The 27107-nt window shown below is 42.4% G+C and overlaps 1 protein-coding gene across 12 annotated transcripts in view; it reads left to right on the top strand.

The window, feature by feature from the left end:
- SUMF1 (sulfatase modifying factor 1) overlaps positions 1–27107 on the top strand; it is a 328295-nt gene that overhangs the window by 8755 nt on the left and 292433 nt on the right. For 9 of the 12 annotated variants that reach the window (XR_012159766.2, XM_073351175.2, XM_073351171.2 and 6 more), the window contains exons 2-3: positions 8431–8604; positions 11265–11339. The exons of 1 other annotated variant lie outside the window; for it this stretch is intronic. Coding sequence is in view for 10 of the 11 variants with exons in the window: in XM_073351175.2 (XP_073207276.1) it covers positions 8431–8604; positions 11265–11339 (249 nt within the window). In the remaining variant the exon portion in view is untranslated. Of the gene's footprint in view, positions 1–3848; positions 3951–8430; positions 8605–11264; positions 11340–27107 lie in introns of all 12 variants that reach the window. 2 more of the 12 variants (XM_073351174.2, XM_073351172.2) reach the window with 2 other exon arrangements.

Genomic DNA, 27107 nt, shown 5'->3' with positions numbered 1-27107 from the left:
GCTTGCCATGGTACTGTGGACGCACACCACCGAATTAATGTGCTTAGTGTGGACGTATGCACTCGACTTCACAATCTGTTCCCAAAAATTGACTTCTGTAAAATTGGAGTAATTTCGTAGTGTAGTCAAGGCCTTACTTGAAAATATGAACCTAAATTAGTCTTCTTTTTCCGTTGTTGTTCAGCTCTCAACAAAGCGCTACATTTTATATAATTGTGTGTTCTGCTCTGCTGCTCAAACATGCACCTGTTCTGGCAAGACCTTCCTATGGAACACTGGGATGTGCCAACTGATATGTAATGCTTTGTCTTTGGCAGGCACATTCCCAAGCCTTCCCTTGAATGGGACTGGGAATGTGCTTGCCAGTGACTTATGTGGAATGGAATTGGATCAGTTTGTGTAAATACCAATAGGTTGGTTTCTGCTATTGAAGTTGATGATTCCCTTGTGTAAGGCTGTAGTTATGCTTCTGAAGGATTGTCATGTTCTCAGTACGAGTGTAGCCCTGCTTCTACGCTCAGGCATGGACCAGGATAATAATGTAACATCAGTGGAGTTACATCACTGTGTAACTGGTGTACTGGAGCTGAGAACTAGGCCCTGTTTGTATGTACGCAATCCCTTCAGTCTCATCATGCCGCTAAACTTTTAATTTTGTTCCCAAGTCCTTTCTATTTTGTTATATTCTTATTGAGAGATGGGGCATAGAACTGAACACATTATTCCTCATGAGGGGACACAGTACTATTTGTTATCTGACTCTTTTTATTTACTCTTCTCAGTTATAATTTCACTGATTAGTTATCCATAATAAAGGCTAAGTAAAACAGGAAACGGTAATGCCAAAAGAATAATCATTTGCCAGGTAGAGATTCTCAAATCCTGTTGGGAAAACATGATTTTCTATATTAGAAAAAAAGACGGCTACCTGATATTCCTACAACTGTTGGAAAGCCTGTTACAGTAAAGGGAGACTAAAAGATGCAGTTATATTAACATACAGTGGTTTTAATGAATTTGGAAAGGACTCTCTACCTTAAGACTTATCCATTTTAGTCCTGCATTACTCTTCCCTTCATCATTGTTCATTGCAATTTAAAAGCTTTAGCTTCATCAAAATAAACTGCTAGCTGCTTCTTATCTGCTGTCATTCTAAGCTTTGTTAGAAAGAACTGTGGCAGTTATGCCTAAACTTGAGGTTTTTAATCAATTGGTATCTACTTCTTTCTGTTCATCTCTATAGCTCTCGCTATGGAACAAAAAATGTAAATTTAAATGACATTTCCTTTATTTCTACATACTTTAGGATCTTATTTATGTCAGTTAATGACCTCAAAGTAACTAATGTTTGGGACAAAAACGCAGAAGCCAGCAGACACAATGTAAATGGAGTACAAAATGCTTTAATGATCTTCAAAGATGGCTCAGATTTCATCCTAAAATTGTTTCAAACAATAAAAGGAAGTTTATAACTGAGATCTGGGTCATCAAAATGGTCAAAAAGACTCAATACCTAAACGTTAGATGAGTTGATATTATCTTCAGTAACCTGAAGTCTGTGAGAATTGCACTATCCTTAATCAAAACACCTACAAGGGTCTTAATGCTGTAGTTCACTTAGTTTGTAGTTCCTTTATTTTGTTTTCCCATGTGTTTAATGTTCTTTTCTGACAAGGTAGTTTTATAAACCACTGATATTAACCTAGTTGACTTGATCGAAATGTGATGGCAACACTTGAGCAAGACAAAACTGTATTGAGTTATAGATCAGGAGATGAGGGGGAAAAGCAAAACTTATTGTCAACATGGACAGCATCTAAATCAATGTCTAAATCTAATATGCAGCTGATGATAAAAGGTTCGCTTCTCCATCATTTCTACTTACTGTAAAGTCGGACTACAAATTTTTCTGTAGGTGAACCTTTTCTTAGATGTTCCTCGGAAGCATTGAGCTAAAAACTAAAGAGAAGAGTGTGGGGTTGGAAATAGGATGTTCTCTTGCACAGCACAAGAAACAATCTAGGAATACTTAAATACACAAAACAAAGTGGATTGTCACCACTTAAATAATTCACAGGATAGTTAAAGGATAAAGCACAAAGCCCTGTTATAAGGCTCATAAAAACTCAGTTAGGAGCTCTTATCAAAATGTAAGAAATTTAAAAGTGGGATCCCAAAGAGCAGGGGGAGGGATTATGACTCTTTGACGTTGGTATCTGAGGTGGGGCAGTTGGCAGCCCCAGCAGGCAGCTGCAGATGTTTCCAAAGATCAGATCTCTTATTCACAGACAAACTATGGTGCGCTTTGAAACTCAGTATTTTTCTGGAGGGGGACATTCTTGATGCCTGAGGAATAGTTGGCCTTCTCCATCTCTGTCAGCAGGTGGTACCTTCTAAGGGGGTTTGTCCCTCTGTTCCATTTTAGCCACATGTGTGATGGGAAAGGATCATCTCCATTGTAAGATTGGGGCAGCTAGTTTGGAGGTGGGCCTGGTGTCTGACAGATATTCTCGTATGTCCACCCTATAAATATAACTACAAAAAAGACATCACTTCAGCAGATTTGATCTCAAGATGCTCTGATTGGTTCTTGAGGACAAGCAGCTGTGTGCACCCTTTATGTGCATAGGTCACTTGGCCAGAAGACCAGTATTGGTACATGCTGTACTCAGTGCAGTCAACTAGACACTCCTCTCCCTGATTGATCTGCTGCTGGACTTCTGCCTCCGTAGTTAAACTTGGGCATTTCCTCACCTTGGTGAAACTAAGTTCAATCTTCATTTTTAAGTTAGAAGCTAAGATTTTCATTTGTTGTTGGATGAACAGTGTTCTTGAATCCATTAACTAATTTTAGGAACTTGTTTCCCTTCAGTGCTGAACACCTCCACACTCACTGTCAGTAAGTGCTTCTTGGTTCAAATGGGTGCAAAGAGGCCATTTGTCACTTTGACACTATCACCTGCAATCAAAAGATGATTGTATTCCAAAACAGCAGCTTGCTTGAGCCATAAAATGGGTGGTGGTGGTGTCGTAATTAGAATGTATACTCCAAAAGTCCTATGTTGGGCCCTGGACTTGGATGTCATGGTAGAAGCCTGTGGTGCATAGATGGGTGAGTGCCTGCATGATATGCGAATGTTGGGTTCAAAAGGAAGGTTTTTAAAGGCCACATTGATAACAGGGCATCTATCAGAATTCTTTAGATTGTGGGATGACGTGATCATTGAGCTGGAAAGTTTTTTTGTGTACTGATAACTGACTAGCAAGCTCAAAAATCTGTGACTCCCAAGCCTTCTCAGAGCACTTATTTTAGCTTCAGTGAGTCAGCAAGAGATTAGAAGGTAGGCAGTTATATAGCTCTGATCGTGTTCGTTGATGCATTCTTTAAAAGTCCCCAGGAAACTTAGGAGTAACTTCTTATCAGGAAACCCACTTGCAGTGAGACAAGCATAAAAACCCAGACTGCTGTTGAGCTGAAGATGATTCATAAGCATTTAGACTCCTTTCTGTAAGATCAACTTCAAATTTAGTCAATTTAAAAAATATAATAGCTGGCTGAAAAGTAATTTCAGGTGCTCTGTCGGCCTTGAGTTCCCTTGCCTATTGTGTGGTTTCACAACCACTTCTGGCTGTCTTGTAAAAGATGGTAAATGTTGCTGTGAAGGAACCCAAACAAAAGTGGAAATCTACTGTAGAGAAGGGAAACAGTGAAGCTGGTTGGACACAGTGCTGTTAAATGAACAAAGTAAACCTAAAATAAAAAATAAAAATCAAGAAATAAGAATTGGACAGGGAACATAAACTCCTCCATTGCCCACTTAATTTATCCAAATGGTTATACCTGGTAGCATCATTGTGAGATAACAGTACAAGACTAGAACTCTGCAGAAATGGAAGACTACCGATTCTCAACGTTCTCAGCTTCATGGTGCATCAACGTGGGAGTCCAGGTAAGCTTCTGTCTGAGAAGGGTATCCATGGACATTACAGGTGAAAGCCAACTTGATGGCTTCCTTTATGTGTTTGTTTTACAATAACAATTACCCTTGTAATGTAGGTCATACTGCAGGATGGATATCCTAACAAAGGCCACAGCTGCTGTTGGGTATTTATTCTGCAGTGAAGTGTCAGTGGAGCGAAGCGATAACTCACCGGTGCACAGCCTGCTGCTGGTCATCTTGGGAATTAGCTCTTTCCAGCCCAGAGCACCCTCTGCAGGCCGGTGTCTCACCTGCTGCTGGCCCCCGTGTCCCTTCTGGACCCCAGTTCCCCTTTACCTTGCGGTCCTGCCCCCTGACAGTGCCCCCACACTCTGGGTCTCCCCTCCCAAGGGAACCCCAAACCCTCTATCCCCACCTTGCCTCAGTGGCAACTGCCAGTTATCCTCTAGGCCCCACTCACTGGGGCAGACTGCAGTCTGTCATGGCCACTCATCATTGGTGAGGGGGGTTTGGACCTGCTGCCTTTGCCTAACCCCGGGCTGCCCCTTTGCAACCCCAGTACCTGTTTTGGCCTTTGACGAGGCCCGCAGCCTGGGGATTTGCCAGGTTGGAGCTCCCCAGCTTCTCCTCCCTTTCCCCAGCACTTCTCTGTCCCAAGTACCCTTCTCCCAGGCAGCCAGGTCCTTCTCTCTCAAGAGCTAGAGAGAGACTGCCTGAGCTCCTGGCTCACAACCCTTTTATAGGGCCATCTGTGGCCTGGTTGGGGCATGACCCCAGATGTGGCTGCTTCCGCAAATCAGCCTAGCCTTTTCTCTCAGCTCCAACCCTCTCCAAGGGCTGGCTTTTAACCACTTCTGAGCTGGAGTGGGGTAATGGCCTCACTACAGTCAGTCTATTCATTTTCGTAAATAATAAGAACAGTTTAAAATGTGAAACAGAAAGTTAAGTATTTTAAGTCCATATTGGGCCTAATTTATATTGATGGGTACTGTGGAGAAAGGTTCTTTGTATCTTAACTGTATAACTCCCCATATTTAAAATCCAATGGACTTTTCTCCATTTTACTGTAGTTCTAACTCAGCTACTCAAGAAGTGTGGCTTATGTATACAGATCTCAGGAACTATCTCTGAGAAAGGGCATCTATATCCCTTGCCCTCCTAGACTTCAAAGAGTTATCAATCATGAGGGAATCAAAACTGCTGTCTGCTTGTTTCAAGAAGATACATCCCCTGCTAGATTCTGTTGTGTTGGCTCTGCTAGTTTATATTTTTTGGATCCAGTTCTGCAGTTGCTTTTCCCATTGAACTCCTGTTAAGTCGAATGTGAGTTCCGCATGAGTGGTCACAGGATGGGGCCCATGTCTTTCTTGATCACTTTCAGATGTAATGAAAACAAGGCTTGTAGTTGGGACTGGGTGGGAGGGTGAGTATTGTGCAAGTCAGCCCTCAGCAAATCCACTCATCTACTTGTGTCATGGGAGTTAATTGTAGAGGGGAATGGTGCTTAGAAGCAGTGAGGGAGCAAAGGGAGCGTCTCTTGATGTGCTTAGGAACATCATTGGGGGAGGAAGGAGGCAATCTTCTTCCCCCAGACCCTGCATACAGGCTGACAAGTAAGGTAACTTTTTTTGTTTAGTGACGTGTTATCAACAGCTGATGCCAACTGTCCTAGTTAGTTTTGCCATTGGGTTATAAATCTGAGCTGCAACTCCCTATTCCAGCCCAGATTTCTTACTGAGGCATCACCACCACTGTTGTGTATTGAAAAACATCCAGTGGCACCTTCAGATTTAAACCTGCCTCTCCAGATCTAACTGGCTACTGCTTGAATCCACTCCTTCTCCAACAGGGTGGATCAAAATTTAGTAAAAAAAACAAACAAACCAACCTTAAAGAGGACTTCTTAAATTTAAATTAAATACATTTTTCTTTTTAAAAATAAGCTGTTTAAAATGTGACATTATGATAAGATGTGTTACTGTAATCTATTAATCATTAAAATAAAGAAAGCTGCTAAAATGTTAATGAGTTAAAGGATGCTTTTTAATGTACACACAGGATTTTGGAAAAACATCTTTAACTCTTGAGGCAATTTAAGTTTTATAACTATGTCACAATTCCTGTACTGCATTGAGTATCTGCAATAAAATCCCCATCACTGGAGATTTTAGGAACAGGTTGGACCAATATCTGTCAGGGATGGTCTAGGTTTTCTTGGTCCTGCCTCAGTGCAGGTGGCTGAATTTCACCTCGAGCCAGCCCTACGTTTCTATGATTATTTCCAGTGAATGCTGGTATTTACGTTATTCCAAATATCAGTACTTTCAGTTTCTGTTATGCAGAAAACTTTTACTGTTTCAGTTTAACCTAGCAGGTGCAGAGAGAATATTTTCTTCATGTGGACTAGTTGACAGGCGAACCTTGAAAAAGCAGGAAAGCTTGTTTTCCTTGTCCAGTCTGTGAATATAAACCAAGGGGAGAAGATGGGATCTACCAATGCTAAAAACTTGAACATGGGGCCAGATTTTGAAAGGTGAATGGGAGTTGACATCAGTGGGAGTTAGGCACCTAACTGACCTACGCACTCTTGAAAATTCCACTGAGTACCTATCTGCATCTTTTAGGAGTCTAAATATCTTGGACAGTCTGGTCCATGGTGACCAGAAACAATCCATCAATACACTAACGACCATTAATACTGTCTTTGGTTATAATACATGAGTTTTAAATCAAAATATGTTTTGATAATTTCCCCCCCTCTATATCCAGCATATTTAAGTTTTTTTATTGAATTAATAAAAAAAACTAATTAAAAATGCTGGTTTTGTGCATTTGTAATATAATTTCAGTTTCTATCCAAATGCAGCTTGACACAAATCATGAGTAAAAATGGTCGCCTAGCAGACTAAATAAATGCATCATTCACCATTTTCTAATGCAATAAAGTAAAAAATTAAGAATCTGAATAAACGTATGTTGAGCTACATAACTGCATCTATAAATGTGTATAGATAAGTTTATTCTGCTGGTTAGCAAAAAGTACATTTAGTGTAAAGTTCATATTTAGTTATTACAGTCACTAAGAAAATCTTTCTTTAGGAAAATAACTTCAAAAGTACAAATACAAAATAAGATTAAAATCTGATTTTAAATCAAGGTTCCTTTGTGTTGATTGAAATCGTGATTACAGTCAGTGATTTAAATCAATTCACCGTGTTCTCCAGTCCCATCACTTAACAATGTCTTGGATGCAACTAGGGTTTGTATGATAAGGTGCATGGATCCCACACTAGAGCAAATCAGGGGGTTACCTCACTTCAGGGGGTCTTACCACCCTGGCAACCCATGTCGCTGGCCAGCTGAAGCAAAAGAGCCCCCGCCCAGAACTCAACAAGGCGCAGGTATTTAAACAGGAAAAGGAAGGGTTTGGTGGCTTTTAGAGTCCTTTTTTCTTCCCTCTTTCTTGTTTCATCCCCATGGGGAACGGAGCCAAGAGCCTGCCAGAGTCAGGTGGCGGGGTGCTGGTGGAAGAACTGTGGGAGCAGCCTGCTTTTCATTTGCTGAGGACTGCATGCTGCTTGAAGGGGTCTCTTGGGTGAGACTATCTGATCTCTTGTCAGTTTGTTGCTAGAGACTGACTGAAGCCTGCTGGGGGTTTAGCAGTGGACTCTTTGCAGTGATACACATCTGGGGGAAGTCTGGGTGTGTCTTCCCTAAAAGCAGGCTGAAGCCATAAAGAGACATTATAACTTGAGATAGAGTTGTGGCATTCCCTCATGGCATTGTGTCTTTTACTTCCTGAGCCTGATGCTACAGCTCCAGACCAGCCTTGCACAGTGTGGAATATTAATTCATTGTAAGTTTACCCTATACCTTTTGATGCAATTTTGAGATGCAGGTGCTGTCTCTACCTTAGTCAGTGATGGAATGCTGTACTTATCCGTTCATAAATAAAATCCCATAGACACTTAGTATGCGAACAGGTAGGCTGTGCTTTGTCCTCAAAAGAACACTTTGCAGCTTCATAATCTCCATAATGTCCATCTACATGTCAAGTTTTCTCTCTGCACCAGATTGGAAAATCAAGCTTCTTCCTTTTGCAGTGAGCAAGATGCAATTTTCACTGATTGCTTCTTAATACTTCACATGCAAAAAGAAGGCACAGTGACAGTGGCATCCTTCTCTCCCATCTGGAGATAGGTCTGGATCTAAGCAGTGGTCTGAAATCCCTGGGAGCTCCGTGGGAGTGGGGTAGATTGAGAACTGCGCTTTTCATCTTGGAGACCATCTCAATTTACTTTACTTTTAAACCTAGAACCTTCCAGATTTTATAATCGTTAATTACTGAACTATATTCTAGTCATGAAGAAATGTTGTTCAAGGCGGTGTTGACCCTCATTTCCCAGACTATGATGCAAAAACAATGGCAAACTCTGTTTAACTTAAAAATGACTGCAGTTATTTTCAGTCCTATCTGTTTCCATTGCAGATGGCCCTTATTCCAACAGGAATGTTCACAATGGGTACTGATGAACCTGAAATACAGCAAGATGGGGAATGGCCTGCTAGAAGAGTCCATGTTAGCCAGTTCTATATGGATCGGTATGAGGTCAGCAATGCAGAGTTTGAGAAATTTGTGAATGCCACTGACTATGTTACAGAGGTAAGAGGAAAGCTACTCTGGGATTAGCTGTCAGAGTACCCTGGGAAATTCAGGCTCAACTCTTTTCCCAAAGGAGGCCACATTATACATTTTGCTTGTAAGGCCCTAGAAACAAACAGGCCCTAGAAACAAATATATTCTATCCAAATTGGTGGCAAGTTTAAACATTTTTTGCTTTTAACCTCTTCTAGATGGGAAGGGGTCCCACAAAAGGGGCTGTTGGCCCCCTGCAAATGCTTCTTACACAGTATTCAGTTGGTTTAATTGAGAAAATTATCTTAAACTGAATAGACCACAGACAGCACATGATGAAGACCTTGGCCCAGACTCGTGCCTGATGTGCTTTCAGTGGCATTAAACCAGTTATGAATATGGTGTGTTGTATTTCCAGCAGGGCTCTAGGTATTAGAATTCAGGCAGGCTTTCTTTAGGCAAAGCAGTGTAGACTGAGTGTGGGTGATAGACACCTGGTTATAATGATGTGTCTTGGTGTAGTTAGGCTGATGTAGCAAGGCAACCCCCCAGTGTATATGTCCTGTGCTGGTGTGGGTTACCCTAGCAAGGCATGCCACTACAAACCCTGCTTTTACTGGTGCTGCTCATCAGCACGGGTTAGGACCAGTGCAACTATGCCAGTAGGTATCCTTGGTATAGACAGGCCCTGATTGAGATTGCTAAATGCATGCTTTTAACAAACCACCTTAATGTGTCTAGGGAGGAGTTTGACACAGTACTCCAGACAGTGAGACAGCTGGAGAAACTGCAGGCTGGCCAAACAGGGCTGCTTTCTAGCAATCTGGGCAATACAAGGTATCCATTCCTCTTCTGAGAAACAGTAACCCACTCTGGAGGCCCAGATCTTTTCTGTTAGTTTAGAAGCTGTGATGACATGCCTGATGTGCTTTCTGTAATACGTGTAAGCCATCTAGCCAAAATCAAGTTATCAGTAACTATTCAGGCTTGAGAGGAGGCCCACTCTTGGAAGCAGAATCTTATTGATAAACTGGTTTGGATGATGAGAATCCTTCACCCTTCTTGCGTAAAGTTCAGGCAGAGGACTGTTCTTGTATCAGTGTAACCAATTTGTACTCACCAGCTGTTGGCTCAGTAATTGAGGTAAAGTCACTTAATCCATTTAAGTTTGAACACAGGCTCTTCATTGCAAACAGCTTCTGGAATGTGCCTTACACTCCAATGCCCATTGTATTATTATCTTGTGGGATGAAATCTATTTCTGGCTCTACTTGATGATTTCAAATGGAATGGTTAGATGTTCCACTCAACACCCTGGCACAAGGCCACTTTGTACATGGGATTTGGAAAAATATATTCAGAGCTAGAGTAAACAGCACTGAATCTACAAGCTCTTGAGAAGCAGCTGAGCTGTTGTCTATAAAAACATTTGTCTGCATAACTGATTTATCTCGGGTAAACATAATACTAGCTTAATGAGTTTATCTTCTTGAGCAAAAGGCTAACTTGGTCTCCAGTATAGCCAGTAGTGATTATTTTCTGTAGCTTTCTGTTTATGCACAGGTAGCCATCTTCAGATGCTCATAAATCCTGTTAAATCAAAACTAACTTTTTTTCAACAAGCTAAGGAATTAGTCCTCAGTGAAGACCTCTGTCAAGATCAAACTTCAGGCACTCTAGTTTGAGCCCTGTCCCTGGAAAAAGCAGCTGGAAATTCTTCAGATGCGAAAGGGATGGAGGAAAAGAGATTTTTTTTTTCTTCCTTGTTGCTAAATCAAATGGCTGAAGGGATTTTGTCCAAACTCTGCACAATCTGGATTTTGAGTGGTGAACGTACAGGAATCTTCAGTCCCAAAATTGAGTCTTTCAGAAAGTTATTAGAATGTGGAAACAAGGTTACAATGGTTTGCAACCTTGACTACAGTGGGCATAGCTGGGTGGCCTGTTTTGATAAACTCAAGCAATGAAGTAGAAAGACAGTTGTTGGCTACCAATAACCTGTTTTGGCTCTCCTCATAAACCAAACCAGGTATTAAAATACTTTTTGCTGTGCTGGTGGACCTCATGTATTGTGAGTTAGCGAAATGGCTAATCACTGTTGTTTTTCCTTCTGAAAATGAGATGGCTTTATAGAATGTTAAGATAAATGGGTTAAATTTAATAGTCTTCTATGGGTTTTGTGCCCACACCTAAGTATGTGGAGTCAGTGAGCATTGAAAAGGAGTAAACCATGCCACTTAATTATTTTCGTATGACTTCCAAAGGAAAGGAAGGTTAATGGAATAGATTCCTTACTATTAATATTATGTACATTCCAGTATTGCTTTTTAAAAGCAAATCAGGACAATTAAAAAGCTTTCCAATTAATAGATGTAGAAATGGTTGCAGGACTTCTTAGAGCTGTCATCTGTTCCACTAATTCAGTCAGTCTGCACTTTAGATCAGTGACTGTTAAAGAACAATTATATCCCTGGGTAATTTGGCCTTTCATCCACTGTTCTTCTGCTCAGTATATTGTTTGCTTTAAAGCAAACTCCAAATTCCTATTAGAAAGAATTAAATTAAGTCTATTATCTCCTTAATGGTCCCACTTGATGCTTTCTTATGCTGGCATTTTAGGGGTAAAACACTTCCAGTGGACTCCTACGATCTGCTTGAATTCGGTATATATATTTTTTTCCTTTTAGGCGGAGAAATTTGGAGACTCCTTTGTATTTGAGGGTATGTTGAGCGAACAAGTGAAGACTGAAATCCAGCAAGCAGTGAGTAATGTGGTTTACAACTGGTAGAGAGCCTGACTAGTGACCACAAAGAAGGATGCTTTAAGACTTGAGGCAATAGTATTAATAATAGTATTGTGCTGTGTACCCTAATCCATTTACAAGAATATTGGGATCTGCCATGAGGATTTGGATTTAAGTAAGACAAAGAGGAGAATAATAGGCTTTGAGGGTTAGGTAGTACGGAGGGTAAGTAGTGTGCTACTCTGTCACCTCCAGTGACCTGAGCTTCAAATTGGGAATAAGTGATTCCTTAAAAATGCATGTGGCTTGGTCTCCAGTTCCAACTGCCCCCAGTGCTCTGATCAGTATCGGCATAAGAGTGGACTAAATGGTGACTTGACAAGATTATTAGTTGTATTGAGGCTGTGCCTAGGAGCCCAGTCGTGGAGTAGGACCCCATGTGCAAGACATTTTACAAAGAACAGAAAGGTGGTCCCTGCCTAAAGTGCTTGTAGTCTAATATATTACAGTACCTGCCCATGCTTTCCTGGCTCAAGCCCCATTTATCAGAAATAAAGTGGATTGGAGAGAAGCCTAAAGTTACTGATTGAAGGGAATGGTTAAAAATTAATCCACATACTTAAAATAGGCCTTCCTGTGACAAAGGGCCTTTCTCTAGATTTTAGGTCATAGAGGAATATGTGCTAGTCAGTGGGACAGACAATGGGAATTCTTATGTTTTGTTCCTAGATCTGCTGTGAATAAATCAGTTCACCTTTTTGGGCCTCAGTTTGCCCACCTGTAAAAAGGATAATACCTACCATAAGGTGTTGTAAGGGTTACCTCATGTCTAAAAAGTGTGCGGCAATCCTCTGGAGAAGATCAAGTGGTGGTCAGTGATTTTAAATAACTAGCACCTTTTAAAAAAATAAAATAAAATCAAGGACGCCCTAAAAATGAGCAATATAGAACTTAGCAAAGTGGACTTTCTCTGCAGAAACAAAACCCTTCTACAAGTGGCTTGCTACCCCTCCTCCCCCGCACCCCCAAAAGAGAGGCATATTACTGCAGTGTTCTGGTGCTGCATAGATGATTGCAACCTTTCCTCTCTGCTTAAGGTGGAGCAGTTTCCCCCCTTAGCAGCATAGCACTAAGAGGAGCAGCAGAGTATTAAATTTCCCTTAAACATCTGCATAGGGTACCACGTGAGCGGGTTTTAGATCTTTATTTTGGCAGACTGTTGAAGACACATGATTTGGTATTTTAACACTTAACCTTCACAAAAGTGATTCATCTTACAAAGTGCATAGTGTGCTTTTAGGGGAAAATGCTATGCCCAGGAGCAAGGACCTTGTACAGAGCACTACAGAAATGCTAACACTAGGTAAAATTAAACACTGCACGCTTTTACTTGCCATATGAAGAACCAAAACCTATAAATGAAAAGGAGAGCTTATGAGGCTTTTCAGCTACAGTTTGAAAACCCCATCTCATAGCAGATGTGAATCTGATGGGTTGCAAATGGCATAATAGCAGTTTGTTCCATCATTCTTGAAACTGAAGGATATCCTATGCTTTTTGTTGTTAACTAAAACAAGGAAAGAAATATGATCGGAGTAGGGCTGTTAGGTGTCTTGTAATGCAGTGCCAGAGCTTGGGAATTGTGGGGTATTAGACCATATTGAATTTTAATAAAGTTTAAAAAAACCCAAAACACCTAAAGCTTCCAGTACTGATGTGTGCAAATGCTGAAGGTGGAAGAAATACAGTCACTGGATCCCATTTAGGATCGCTTGTATGCCTGGGAATGTAAAATCTGGCAGGGAATGTTCCAGAGTTGTGTGCAATCCACACTGGCCTTCTGGTGCTGTGCTGCAGAAATCTACAAAGCAGGTTGTGGTTAAGCAAACCAACCTCATTCTATAGTATTTTAAAGTGAGTGCTTTTGTAGCCTAGCCTTAGTCTTTCGTATAAACAAATACTGTGTATCTGGGAGCTGCTTGCCTTGATGTTGTATCCAAACTGTCGAGTATTGGCCACAATGCTAATAGAAGCAGAGTTGTGCTGAAGAACTGGCATGGAGCCCAAACTGGTCCTCTCTGCTGCTTCCCCACATGGATTTTCCGTATTTGGTTAGAGTAACTTTTAGAGGACTGTCCTTTTGTTTTTCAGTATTTATTATTAGGATGTCTTCTAAGTCACTGGCATGCAGAACATCCTCGGGTTAGGCATGGAAAAAGATATTGTGCTGATTACACTGGCAGGCTGCCCAGGGGAGCAGTGACTGGCCTTCCTTGTGGTTTGGCATTTTTTAAGCCGCTGTTAATAGTTTAGACAAAAGTATACCCTAAAATGTGTGGGGTCTAGAAAATAAAAAGTGGAAAAGCAACTTTTGATCTTCTCTTCCCCCACAACCTTCAAATCAGCTGCATAGTAGGGAATCCAGCTTTAAACAGGTGATTTTCATTTGTGTGATCAGGATTTATCGATTTCCATACAGGAGACTATAGTAGCAGTGATAGCGACTTATTATTAGTATGACAGTGACACCCTTCCAAGATCAAGGCCCCATTGTGCTAGATTCTGCTCCAATACAGGTGAGAGACTGTCCCTGCTCCAGGAGCAAAAGTGAGAGAGGGAACAGTCACAGACAGATGACTTGTGGGTTATACAGTGGGTGAGTGGCAGAGTCGGGAATAGAACCCAGGTCTCAAGTTCCAGTCCAACTCTCTATCCATTGGACCATGCTTGAAATTGTGGACTTTTGGTTTAGAGTAGGATATTTCCTGTGACGCCTTGGTTGTGTTGCTGCAAGAAAGTAAAGAAAATGTCTGTAGTTTTGAACAAGCACTGTATGTGGGTTGGGAGGAGGAGGAGCATCTTCTTACATTTGCCTAAACAAAGACTTGCAACAGGAGTGCTGGAATGATTTGTATAGTGGGGGTGCAACAGTCATTGAACCAAACTGTAAACCCTGTATATAATGGAAACCACTTCAAGCTGGGGGGGCAGCAGCACTCCCATCACACCTAGTTCCAGCACCTATGACTTGCATGTATGCAGCTAGAAAAGAGTTACATTGGTGTAGACAGAGAATTAGCCTGCCTGGAGAATATCCTAAATGGGTGATTCACTCAGAAGGGATGGGCATGTCTTTTAGTACTTCATTGGCATTGAGCCTATAGAAGTAGCTTATAAGAAAATTGTTTTACTGTATCACTAGGTCTGTAGTGTTCAGTTTGGAGTGGTTTTGTTTTGTTCGATATCCAAGTGAGACAGAGATTGACAGTGAATAATTCAGAGGTTCCCAGTCACCCCCAATAAGCTTTGAGTCTGGTTTAAGTCACTGAGGAGTGGGGAAGCTAATAGAGGTGGCAAGGAAATGTATACTGTGGTCTTGTTGTGGTGAAGTAGCTCTATTTCTTGCAGCAGAAGTGACTGATTTGATTGTGCTGGAGTTGCTGGCCCTCTATTCAAATGGGATATCGACCCCTTGGTGGTCTTGCTGGTTACCTTAGATGCTGGATTTCCATGTAGTGTAGATTTTTCTGAAATCAGTACTGGTCCCTCCAAAGGACCCATCAGTTGGCAGAGCACGATAGGCGTTGGATCCTTCCCTGCAGAGAATGGAGGGAATTATCATGGGCTGCCCATGCAATTGGCATCCACGCAGTGTGCTGGGCTAGAAAATGTCTGCACCTACAGGTGCACTGTCCTTACCAAATGTAATCCCATTGCTTGCACACCATAGTGAAATGAGTTTGTGTCTAGAGTCCATCATGTCTTCACAATTGATGTAGTTGTGACAGCACCTGAGTAAAAATAACAGCACCTGAAAGCCCAGGTTTCTGAGTGTGGCTGGAAAGAACTGCAGGGTTCTTGGGGCTGGAGGGGCGTAAAATAAAAGATGCAGTTAAGGGGTGTGATCTTATAATTTCACTCGAATAAAACTTAAACATACATAAAAACAAGCAGCTAAACAGCAATCTATTCAGAAATAAGGTAAGCTTCTAAATAAAGCACAGAAAGGACTTCTAAGTGGCATGAGTTCATGGGTCACCACAATCAATAATCAGGAAGATGACAGAGTTAAAAAGGCTTGTTTCATGTCTTTGCAGAAGTGGGTCAGCTGATGTGTTCAGCATGTGTAGTACAGTACATGAGCTTTGGAGCCACAAGTATCTCCTGTGGATGCTGCTAACATCCCTGTAAATCACACAGCGTATAATGCATCCTGAAGGCGGATATGCTAGAGGGAACCCCTTGCCACCAAACTGAAGGGGAAGCTGGAGTGAACATAGAGCACAATACCAGACCTAAGGGACCCTGGCCTGATCCACTAGAGAAAAGTGTCAGTTTTTTGTTTCTGAGAGTTTGGCTTTTTTTGGTGTGGCAAGTCCTCAGGCAATAAAAGTAAGGTGTGAATGTAGTGAGAAAATTCTTCAGGGAGTTATGTTCTTGTGGCAGCATTGATATGGCATAAAACACCTAAATGAGACCAAAGATAGATGTCAAACCCAATGGTGTTTGACTGTCTGACAAGGAGAGGTTATTTGCCTAGCTCAGTGATCAGAGAATCCAAAAGAAAAGGACTCTGGAAGCAGGCAGGCAATCCTCATAATATGGAGCAGGTGGCCATGTGCTAAAGGATAGCTCATATTTTAAAAAGGCAGCTCTGGAAAAGTGCATGTAGATCAGATATGGCTAAGATGACTTGGCACAAGCTAGCGAACCAGCTCAGAAGATGGGATAACTTAGCAGTCAAAACATTGGGTTTGGATTTCCTGGAGATCAAGGGTCAAACCCTGACTTGAGTCCTCTAAGTGGTTTTCGCATAACTCCTTTACATAATAAAGGAGCAGATCCAAAATAGAAGTGTTGTAGGTCATAATTTAGGTGGTTTGTTATGGTTAATTGGGGTCTTGAATGACGGGAGGTGTTGTAACTCATAACTGAGATACAGTGGCGGAGTATGAGAGCTTAGTACTACAGTAGTTGGGGTGGTTGTTCGGGATAGAGGTCTCTTGGCAGAGCAGCATGGGGGGATGTTTGCATGGTGCTATTACTCCACTCCTGGATCGTTTTTAACAAATGTACATTAGAACAAGTAAGCTCAAGGATTGTCTCTGCTCAGTGGAAAGATACTAAGGTATACTTGACAGTAAAGAGCTTGGCAAGCTGTTAAGAGAAAAATGCACAAGCTTTCAGCTCTTTGTGCAGCTGCCGTGAAGAAAGTAACAAGGATGACACCTTGTATTCCCCTCTCAATACAATGTAAATCAAAGGGTTCCTAAATGTATTCACTGGAAAGAAGTGGGAGCTTGTCATTCCAGGTCTGGGGAAGATAAACTCTGACATCTTGATTTTTTTATTTTTTTTTTTATTTTTTTGCTTTTGGGTCAGAAGAAAACTTGTGACTCAGTTTCAGAACAAGGGAGCTATACAATGTTAAATGTATGGATTTGTATGCTTTCCATTTCTTCTAGGAGGCATTTAATGTTCGGTCTGGAAATGTCCGTGGACTGATAACTGCAAACTGGGATTATCTTGTCACTAGGAGTAAAAAATAATATCCAGGTGGATTTTTATTGTGAATGTTGCCCTCTGTGAATCAGGTTTTAGACCATCAAACTCTATTTCCCGCCCCCCCCCCACCTCCCCTTGGTATACAAACCTGTTCAATATTATTATAAGTTAAGATAGTTCTAATCTTAGAAGTGCCTCTTGTGGATCAAGGCCCTATTGTGCTAGACACTGTGTGAACATAACAAAACTCCGTATTCTCTTCCCTGAAGAATTAGAATCTAAATTTAGGATGAGACTAATGGGGAGGACAAGGTAATAATTGAACAATTGTTTGTATAATAAGCAGCAGTCCTTACATTGAAGCATTCTTGGGTGTTGCGATCGGGCTCATTGTGGAAGCTGCCTGTATTTTATTATTATTTATATGTTTGTTTGTGTTTGCTATATGGTTACAAGGGATGCTTTAAAGATAATGCGGGTGTCAATCTCTTTGAAGTTTTAGCTCCACCATGCTGAATCCCTACTCATAACCTCAGGATATGGAAAAAAAGAGGCTGGAAACTGTGAACAAAGAAGTTTGTTTGGGTGTGATAAATTGAGGGTCTGTGATGTGCAGGGGGAGAGATGGGGTCTGTGGAGAATCAGACTGAATTCCAGACCCAGAAGCGGGGTGGAGGGGGAAGGCAGCTGAGCAGGCCTGCCTGAGTTTTAGGTATATACAGACTGTTGATTGTGTTAAACCCTTTTCTCTTGGTAGGCTGTGTTCCTACTGTCGAGATTAAACAATACTTTGCTTTGAAAAGATGGTTCTGGGATAAGGGGAGTCTTGCAGGGGAGCTGAATCTAGTCAGGCCTGCTGAGCAGTCACAGTTGGTTTCAGGAGGCTGTAGCCTAAGAGGGGAAATTGCTGGATTCTGTCCCAGAGGGAGGCAAGAGGCCTGTCACCTAAGGTGACGTGCTCGGAGGTACCAGAGAGAGGAGGGTCAAAGATGAGTTTTAAGGAGGACAGTTTAGTGCCTTTGCAGGGTTGGGGATTTTTTTGTTTTGTTGTTTTTTCTGTGTTTGGCAGATATCATACTTTCTAGATGAGGTCACTAAACCATGGGTTACTTAAATGTTGTGTCCTATAGGACATTCTCTGTTGCATTTACGCTTCTGGGATACTTTTGGAATTAGTAGTCTAATAGTTGCAGAATATTGAAACATTTAGAGCTGTCTACTGGTACAAGATGACAATACCACTGATTCTTTTTTCTATAGAAATGGTAGGATTATGATGTTAATCGGTTGCAGGATGACTCTGACTACTTCAGTCACAGTCAGCAGCACACAGTGTACATCTGTACTGCATGGGATTGTGGATGACCAGGGATTGCTGAACCACTGGAAAAATAGAAACCCATAGGTCTTTCTGGAGTTCCGTATATGTTGCCAAAGAGCAAGCAAAGAGCAGCACGCTTCAAATGCATCCAGCAAGCTCAGGGGCAAATTGCAGAGCAAAAATGTAGTAGTCTTGCCAGTGCTCCTGCTGCTGTTGCTGAAAGAGAAGCCTTTTGTTGGTTGCAAAGTTAACCCAAAAAACTTCCTGACCACCAGAACTTGATTGGTTCATTGCAGTGTGAACTTTGTCTGCTTTTCTCGGAGCTGCACACCTGCTCTGTATATGAATAATACAGCACAGTTTATGCTTCTGTGAAGGAAAAGGTCCCTACGTCAAAGTAAAATTTTGGTTTTACTTCAAGAGATTTTTCTTAAATTCTATTAGTTTTGAAGTCTCATGATTTTCATTTGCAGTCTGTTTTGGGGCCTGTAAAAGGGCCCTTTTCTAAGCTTTACTCCAGTGTTAAAGGCTGGAAACTTACTTATTTACTTGTAAGTGAAAGCTGAGCTTCTCATGCAGTCAGAGGACTTCAGGTGCTGGGGCTTTGAGAAAAACAATCAATATTGTGAGTTATGATAGAATTGCAAGAGCCAGCAACGCCGTAAGAGAGCGATCCGGTGGAAGAAAAAAGTTAGTGACTTTACCTTTCTAATTCACTAATATGAATGTATTTAATTTCAGATTTGGTGGAGTTAGTTTTAAGAATGAGAATGAAATATAATTTATTTGTGTAATTATAGAGTGTTTGTTTCCAGCTCTTTGTGTTTGCAAAATATTCCGCAACAACGCAAGAATAACAATCACATCCGTAGATTGACTCTTTCAGGCCGCTACTATGACAACCTTGGTATCTGTCAGAAGGGTGACTAGAAAAGGTCTCTTCTTTGTCTTGAGCCTTGATGCAATATTTAGTTTCACACTATTTACATTGTAATGTGTCTCTCTGCAGTCAGTTACATCTGTTTCAATTTAACATATGATTGTTGCTATGGAGATGGTGTGTTGAATAGAAATAGGTCATATCGGTGCCATTTTCAGTGTATTTATAGAAAAGAAAGGGCTAGCTGGGGAGAGGTCTGGCTCAAGTGAAGGGAGAAGGTGCATTTATCTGAAGACCTTTGTTTGATTTGGGTGGGGGCTTGTTTTAAATATAGGGACCACATGTACAACTGTAGCCTGTTAAAAATTCCCCAAGTCCTACAGGAAAGGAGGGGTGCATATGTATGTGTCAGAGAGACAGGACAGGATCTTTATGCTCAATGGAATACACCCTTTAGGTAAGGAAATCTCTTGCAGAACAGGTGAAATAATAATATTCCAGGGCTGTGTATCCTTAATCTCTCCATCTGAAAAGACGACTCAAGTCGGAGACAGCAAGCCTTGTCACTGCACTACATTAATCTATTTGAGACTCTGACCTGGGGCAGGACCTTGTTGGGAGCTAATAGTAACCATTCAAATTGACCTACATATGGTAGCCACAGTGCAGTCTTAATAAACATTGATTCTAGCAGCCTGGACTGTGCGAGTGAAATTGAGCGCACAGTGGCTGCTACAATTACTGATGCCTATGAGAGATGAACCTTCCACGTTTGTGCAGAATGGCCTGAATATCTCATAGCCCAGTGGTTAGGCATGTATCTGTGAGGTGGCAGATCCCTGTTCAAATTCCTTCTACCCCTCAGGTGGAGGAGGGACTTGAACTAGGGCTGCCCCACATCTCAGGTGAGTACCCTAACCACTGGGGCAAAGAGAGATTCTGCCCGTCTCCTCTTCCCCCTATGCTCATGTATAGGGGCCTGATCTGGTAGGCAAGCTCTGAACATGCTTGCTGGGTCGGCAGGTGACTTAAAGAAGCACCTATCTTTCCTGCAGTTGATGCATAGCTCTGGGGCTGAGGGAGCCAGATGCCTGGCATGGGACTGCATTTTTTCCAAGGCCACCTCTTGTGCCGCCCCCCATGCAAAAACAGTGCAGGAGCCTAATGGCAAGAGAGGTTTGCAGCTGAGAATCCCAAGCAGAGAATCCCAACTCTGAGTGGGGTGGAGATGGAGCTTGGGACACATCTGTCTCCTATTGTTTAGCTTAGGGATTGGCAACCTTTGGCCTGGGACCCGCCAGGGTAAGCTCCCTGGCAGGCAAGTGTGGTTTGTTTACCTGCCACGTCCGCAGGTTCGGCTGATCGTGGCTCCCACTGGCCAATGGGGGCTGTGGGAAGTGGCGGCCAGCACATTCCTTGGCCCACACCACTTCCTGCAGCCCCCGTTAGCCTGGAGCAATGAACCGCAGCCAGTGGGAGCTGCAATCGGCTGAACCTGCGGACGCGGCAGGTAAACAAACTGGCTTGGCCTGCCAGGGGGCTGACCCTGCTGGGCCGTGTGCCGAGAGTTGCCGATCCCTGGTCTAACTTAGGTGGGCCATTTCCTAGCATGTTGACTTTTGTGAATTCTATTCTGAGGTGCTTCTCTCTCCCCATTCGTTGTATAGGGAGCCAAGGCACCTCAGTCAGGCTTCAGGAATCCCAGTGATTTTCTAGGTGCCTAATAGTTAAGCATGGCAATGCTCAGCATCACCACAGCTAAGCTGCTTTGTGAATCCAACCCAAAGTGTGTGTCTCAGGTTTTAGCACAATGATTTAAATACTTTCCAATTCAAAAAAAGGAGCTTAGACGCTGGCATCCAAATGAGATTGAACCATGAACTCCATGTAGCCTCATGGGATGGTTTGTGGAAGATGAATTCAGCTAGAGCAGGGATGGCTGAGCTGCATGTGGCTCTTCACAGTAAAACTGCGGCTCGCGGAGTGGCCCCTTCCCCGCTCCCCCATTCTCCACCTAGCAGACTGGCGTGAGCCGGGGAAGGAGACTTGGCCTCGCACCCTGTGGCAGGGTTAGAGGTTTCTGCTGGAGACTGGTGCCTGCTGGGGTGGGGGGGGCACAATTTTAAAGGTTCAGCCCCCCCTCCACTGCCCCTCAGCAGCTTGAGTCATGTCCCCCCAGGTATGTCCAGCCTCTAACCCAGAGGTCCATCCCTGCAGCTCCCAGGCTTTTTCACTGCCTCTCCTCACAGCCGCAGCTCCCAGCTTGCAGGCTCCAGCAGCTGCTGTGCAGGGAGGGGGCCCAGCAGTACCAGGCGACTGAGCAGGGCCTGCAAATCTTGGCAAAAATCCCACACATCGCCTTTGGCTACTGCCCAGCGGGGAGGGAGGTCTTTGGGCTTCAGCAGGAGCAGGGCTGAAGCTGCAAGTCCTGGCAGGCCTGCTCTAGGTCTTGAACTTCTGAAGATTGTTATATGCGACTTGGAGGGTCAGTAAGTTTAACCATCCCTGAACTAGAATTTGGGGTGAAATGAAAAATTCAGCCTCACTTGCAAACTGATCTACAGAACACATTCAAGAACCAAGTCCTGAGAAATGAGATTTCAGAAGCCAAACCTTGGTTACTCAGTTACGTGTTACTATCCATAAAGCAATTTGCCAGATTTTATTTGAAGGGATGCTATCAGCCAAAATTTGGGGCAAATGAGTTTTCTAAAACTGTTACAAACCCAAGACAAATAAAAATGTTTTCATGATCATTTAAAGAAACCCAAGGGAAATGTTTGTTTTTCAAACAGACCTTTCCCCTGCAATGTTTCCAGCCCTGGCAGTACAGCACTTCTTCTAATCCCTAACCTGTCTAAGCAGAATGGATCACTAGACAATATTTTCGGCAAAGGCCAGAATAATCTGCTGGCTTTTGCTGACTTGTCCCACGGAAGTCAGTGAGGCTATTGGTGGAATAAGGGACTCACAGACTGTTCTGGAAAAGTAAGTAGGACTCTGAGAAATTTCATTTTTAATTGAAGGTGGCAGTAGCTGACTACGCCTCAGTTCCGCAAATTGCTTCATGGATGTGGGAGAACTTGTAGGAGTGAGTTTGTTTTTAATGATTCTCCTTGCAGTATGATTAAATTGTGTCCTCCTGTCTGCACAATTTCATGAGAGGAGTGTACTGTAGCCCTCACTGTGGTTTCTTAGAGATTTTAGTTCTACAGCAGAGACTATGGGGAATGTAAATATTCAGGTGATTGAACTAACCATATAAAGTATTCTACTGTTGAGCCTTTCTAAAACAACATCCTTATAGTTATAAAAATAGTTGTCCTGTTTTCAGAGCTGTTATCCACTTAAACTGCTTGAACAAACATTTCAATAAAAGTGACTTTTCTTAGACTTTATTTTATTTTTTGAAGAAAGAATAATTTTGCTAATAGAGAACCTGTGGTCTATATTGCAGATTAAAGAGTGTATCAAAGTGAAATGGTTGATATCTTATTTAATTATCCCTTCTGGACCTACTGTTCAGAAGCATATGTTCTGTTTTTGCAGACTGAATCTGTCACCCAGTCTATGGAACATGTCTAGATCTGAAGCATGAGAATGTCAGGCATTATGAAAGCAATTAAGCTCCTTAGTGGTATGAGAAGGTTTGCAGTATTAAATGATGGGGATTGTAGATCCTCATGGTGGACATCATGGTGTCATTTGAAAACAGGTCCCCGGTGTTCCACAAGGCCCAAGCTCGTAAGGTGTTGAAATACACCCTGCTGGCTCACATGCTAAGAGCCCAGGGCTATGAGGTCCAGATCCGCACCCTACTCGTGGGAGCCTTGGGCGTGTGGGACCCCCACAATGAGCCGGTGCCGAGAGCATGCGGAGTCGGTCGGCACTACGACCGGCTCATGAGATGGCTCATGGTGTCCGACATCATCAGGTGGTTCAGAGACATTTGCATGGAGCACATCATGGGAGACCATCAATACTAGGACAAGTAAACAAAACCGCTGGTCAGGGAAATAACCCACTTCCTCTCTTCCCTGACGAACCAAGGGACACACCCCACCCATGTACCTATTCGCTACACCAACACTGGCTTGGGCTCTAAATACATTATATGGGTGGCATATCCGAGATCACTTATTCACTGACTCTTTAAAAAGCTCCCACACCCCAATCTTGGTCTATGCTGGTTATGTACTATGTATGCATCTTGTGAACCTTATAACCGAAACTTGTAATCTCTCGTAACTCAAGCCTGACCCCAGATGTACAATACCTTCCTCCTTAACTTGTGTACATTTGATTTTAAACATTAGCTTTAACACAATTTTTGTCTGTTCTCTTATCAAATTAGCCTTTGTGCTGATTAGAGTTAGAGCAGTTTAAAGCATTCTGAGAAGTTTGAAATGCATGTAACTTTTTTCTTTTTGGAAAGAGAAGTGCAATGCATATTAGTTGAGAATGTCAATAAATGATTGACTTAATTGTCATTTGGAAACTAATCTGGAGGTTGTGGTATACCTAGTCTATAACTGTTACCCTGTTTGAATACTTCATCTGTGTATCTTCTGAAAATCTGATTGTTTGTAAAAACTGGCTGACCTTTGGTGTTCAGTTCAGCACAACCAGAAACAGAAGAGAGACGTGCAGTGCTTTCGTGTGGAGAGACTTTTTCTTCTTTCTCTGTTGCCATACACCATTCAGATTGAAAGCATGTGTTCGCTATTTGTGCACAAAGAAATGCTTCTTAGTCACTTGCAAGTTTTCCTTTTGGATAAGGATACAACAGTCCACTACAGACTTCATCTTTTTAAATCTAGCAGTTTCTTAAAAAAAAAGTCACAGTATGCGCTTTTCAGTTCCTGTGAAACTACGGAAGAGATCTAAGTAAGGTTCTGTCAAGTTCTCTTGGCACGTGAATGTCCCTTTAACTTTCAGTAACCACCAGCTCTCAAATGGAGATAGTTGGGCTTCAATCTTCTATACTATGCGTCAAAGATCCCAAATTTAGGAGACAAGGAGAAAATGCAAGAAAGTTGCATACAATCAGTCTTTTAGCTTAAATGTAGTCTGTAGCATGGGTTCTCAGACTCTGGTACTGGTGACCCCTTTCACACAGCAAGCCTCTGAGTGTGACCCTCCCCCCCTTATAAATTAAAAACACTTTTTAAAATGTATTTAACACCCTATAAATGCTGGAGGCAAAGCGGGGTTTGGGGTGGAGGATGACATCTCGTGATCCCCCCCCCCATGTAATAACCTCATGACACCCTGAGGGGTCCCAACCCCCAGTTTGAGAACCCCTGGTCTATAGTGTCAGTTTTGGAATTCACTCATCTGATACTAGTAAATGAAACTACAGCCAGTCTGTGCTGGGGAAAGTGAGCTGGCGGTCTAAAGTGGAGGGTTTTCCTCCAATTGGGATCATTGGAATCCTCCATAAGGGAGTCAAGAAGTTTAGTGAGAGGCTGAGTGTGCTATTACACTTCTCAGAAAGGGCAGGCCTCTGACTGAGAACAGCACTAGCATGCCTGAGCTGCACTAGCGTGTCTGCTTCCTTTTTGTAGTTGTCAGACTGGGAGACGAGCACAAGCTCTTTGAGAGTTGTGATTGCCTTCTGGGGTATGCATAACAGGCCAAATTTAAATGGAACCCCACTCTGTGAGATAGAAAGCTTTGGTCTCCAGGCTGCTGAGAACCATCCTGGTCTCCTGCACTTAATGCAGACATCTTCTATTCCAGCATTTTGAAGGAAAGTGTTTCAGGCACCTGTGTGTGACCACTTCCTGTCCACAGAGAGTTCTAGGCTTCTCTCTCTGCCTGGAATTCGACCATGCTTCTGAGGCAGTGATTCTCAAATTTATTTTGATCGTGTAGTAGTTTACACCCCCCATCCTCCTGCCACACAAGTACATATAATGATAAAAAAAAAAATCAACATGCAACTCTCATTAAATATTAAAAACAGGAAGGCACTGATCCAAACAGAGCCAACAGTCTGTTGTAATAAGAGCAAAAGCAAAATGGCAATTGTGGTCAATGCTTACAACTAAATCCCTGTTGTAACAAAGGGATTAACGTACAGTGCAAGTTTAACAAATTCATCACAATGCACAGCAGCATCTGAGGACTTGATATGTCTGGACAAAAGAGCTTTGCTAGTTATTCATTGCTGTGGGTAAAATGTGCACAGTAAGTCCTCCCCCAAAGCTTCTCATGCCCCCCAGAATACATTCCATGCCTCCCCCGGGGGGGGCCTATCCCCAAGTTTGAGAACATCTGTTCTAGGGGTTCAAGTGCTCTTATGCACAACTCAAGAATATTCCAAGGTTCCTCACTGGAGAGGTTCTGTCGTGTGGTGGGTTGATCTCAGGGCTGGAAGTCAGCAAATCCCAGTTCTGCCACTGACTCATTATATGGTTTAGGGCAAGATCTTTAGCCATGAACCTTGGGCTCAAACCCCACTTTTAGCTGGGGAAAACGATGTTGCAAGTTTTTGTGAGGATTCATTTTTCTGGTGTACTTTTGCAATGTATTAACCACTTCCTTTTGTCACACTGCCGTTTATTCCCTCTTCTGAAATTTCCATTTAAGCAATGCTGAGGAAGGGTCAGAACCATAGAGCACATATGGTTGAAACATTTAACATTTTCAAATACCTTTCCCTCCTCACTGCTAATCCCTATGGGTGCAAGTAGCATAAATGGCATCATGCTTCTCCAGGGAAGCTGCTGCTAGCTTTCAGATTGTACTGGTTCAGGCTGCTCATCCACCTAGTCCAGTACCTTGTCTCTGAGTGGGGGCAGTAGCACATCCTTCGCAGGAAGTAACCCCAAGATGGGCAATTCTAGAATAACCTGTTCATAAGGGAAGTTTCTCATTATTACTACCTAGGCCTTATATAGCGCTTTTCATTAGTAGATCTAAGAGAGCTTCACAAAGATCAGTATCATTATCTGAAACTAAGGAACAAAGTTTCAGAGTAGTAGCCGTGTTAGTCTGTGTCAGCAAAAAGAACGAGAAGTACTTGTGGCACCTTGGAGACTAACAAATTTATTTGGACATAAGTTTCGTGGGCTAAAGCCCACTACATCAGATGCATGCAGTGGAAAGATAGAAGGGGAGGACTTCTGAACACCAATAGCAGTCACCTTCAGCCCCCAACTAAAACCTCTCCAGCGCATCATCAAGGATCTACAATCTATCCTGAAGGACGATCCTTCACTCTCACAGATCTTGGGAGACAGGCCAGTCCTTGATTACAGACAGCCCCCCAGCCTGAAGCAAATACTCACCAGCAACCACACAACAAAAACACTAACCCAGGAACCTATCCTTGCAACAAAGACTATTGCCAACTCTGTCCACATATCTATTCAAGGGACACCATCATAGGACTGAATCACATCAGCCACACCGTCAGAGGCTTGTAAACCTGCACATCTACCAATGTGATATGTGCCAGCAATGCCCCTCTGCCATGTACATTGGCCAAACTGGACTGTCTATACGCAAAAAAAAAATGGACACAAATCAGACATCAAGAATTATAACATTCAAAAATCAGTTGGAGAACACTTTAACCTCCCTGGTCACTCAGTCACAGACCTAAAAGTGGCAATTCTTCAACAAAAAAACTTCAAAAACAGACTCCAATGAGAAATTGCAGAACTGGAATTAATTTGCAAACTGGACACCATTAAATTAGGCTTGAATAAAGACTGGGAGTGGATGGGTTATTGCATATTTCCCCATGCTAATTTTCCCCCTACTGTTACTCACATCTTCTTGTCAACTGTTTGAAATGGGCCATCTTGATTGTCATTACAAAAGTTTTTTTTCTCTTGCTGATAATAGCCCACCTTAATTGATTGATTGGTCTCATTAGAGTTGGTATGGCAACACCCATTTTTTCATGTTCTGTGTATGGGTGTGTGTATATCTATCTTCTGTATTTTCCACTGCAAGTATCTGATGAAGTGGACTTTAGCCCATGAAAGCTTATGCCCAGATAAATTTGTTAGTCTCTAAGGTGCCACAAGTACTCCTTGTTCTTTTTTTTTTTTTTTTTAAGGAACAA

This window comes from Lepidochelys kempii, chromosome 7, assembly GCF_965140285.1.
Source record: "Lepidochelys kempii isolate rLepKem1 chromosome 7, rLepKem1.hap1, whole genome shotgun sequence".
Lineage (NCBI taxonomy): Eukaryota > Metazoa > Chordata > Testudines > Cheloniidae > Lepidochelys > Lepidochelys kempii.
This window is presented reverse-complemented; position numbering and strand designations above follow the sequence as displayed.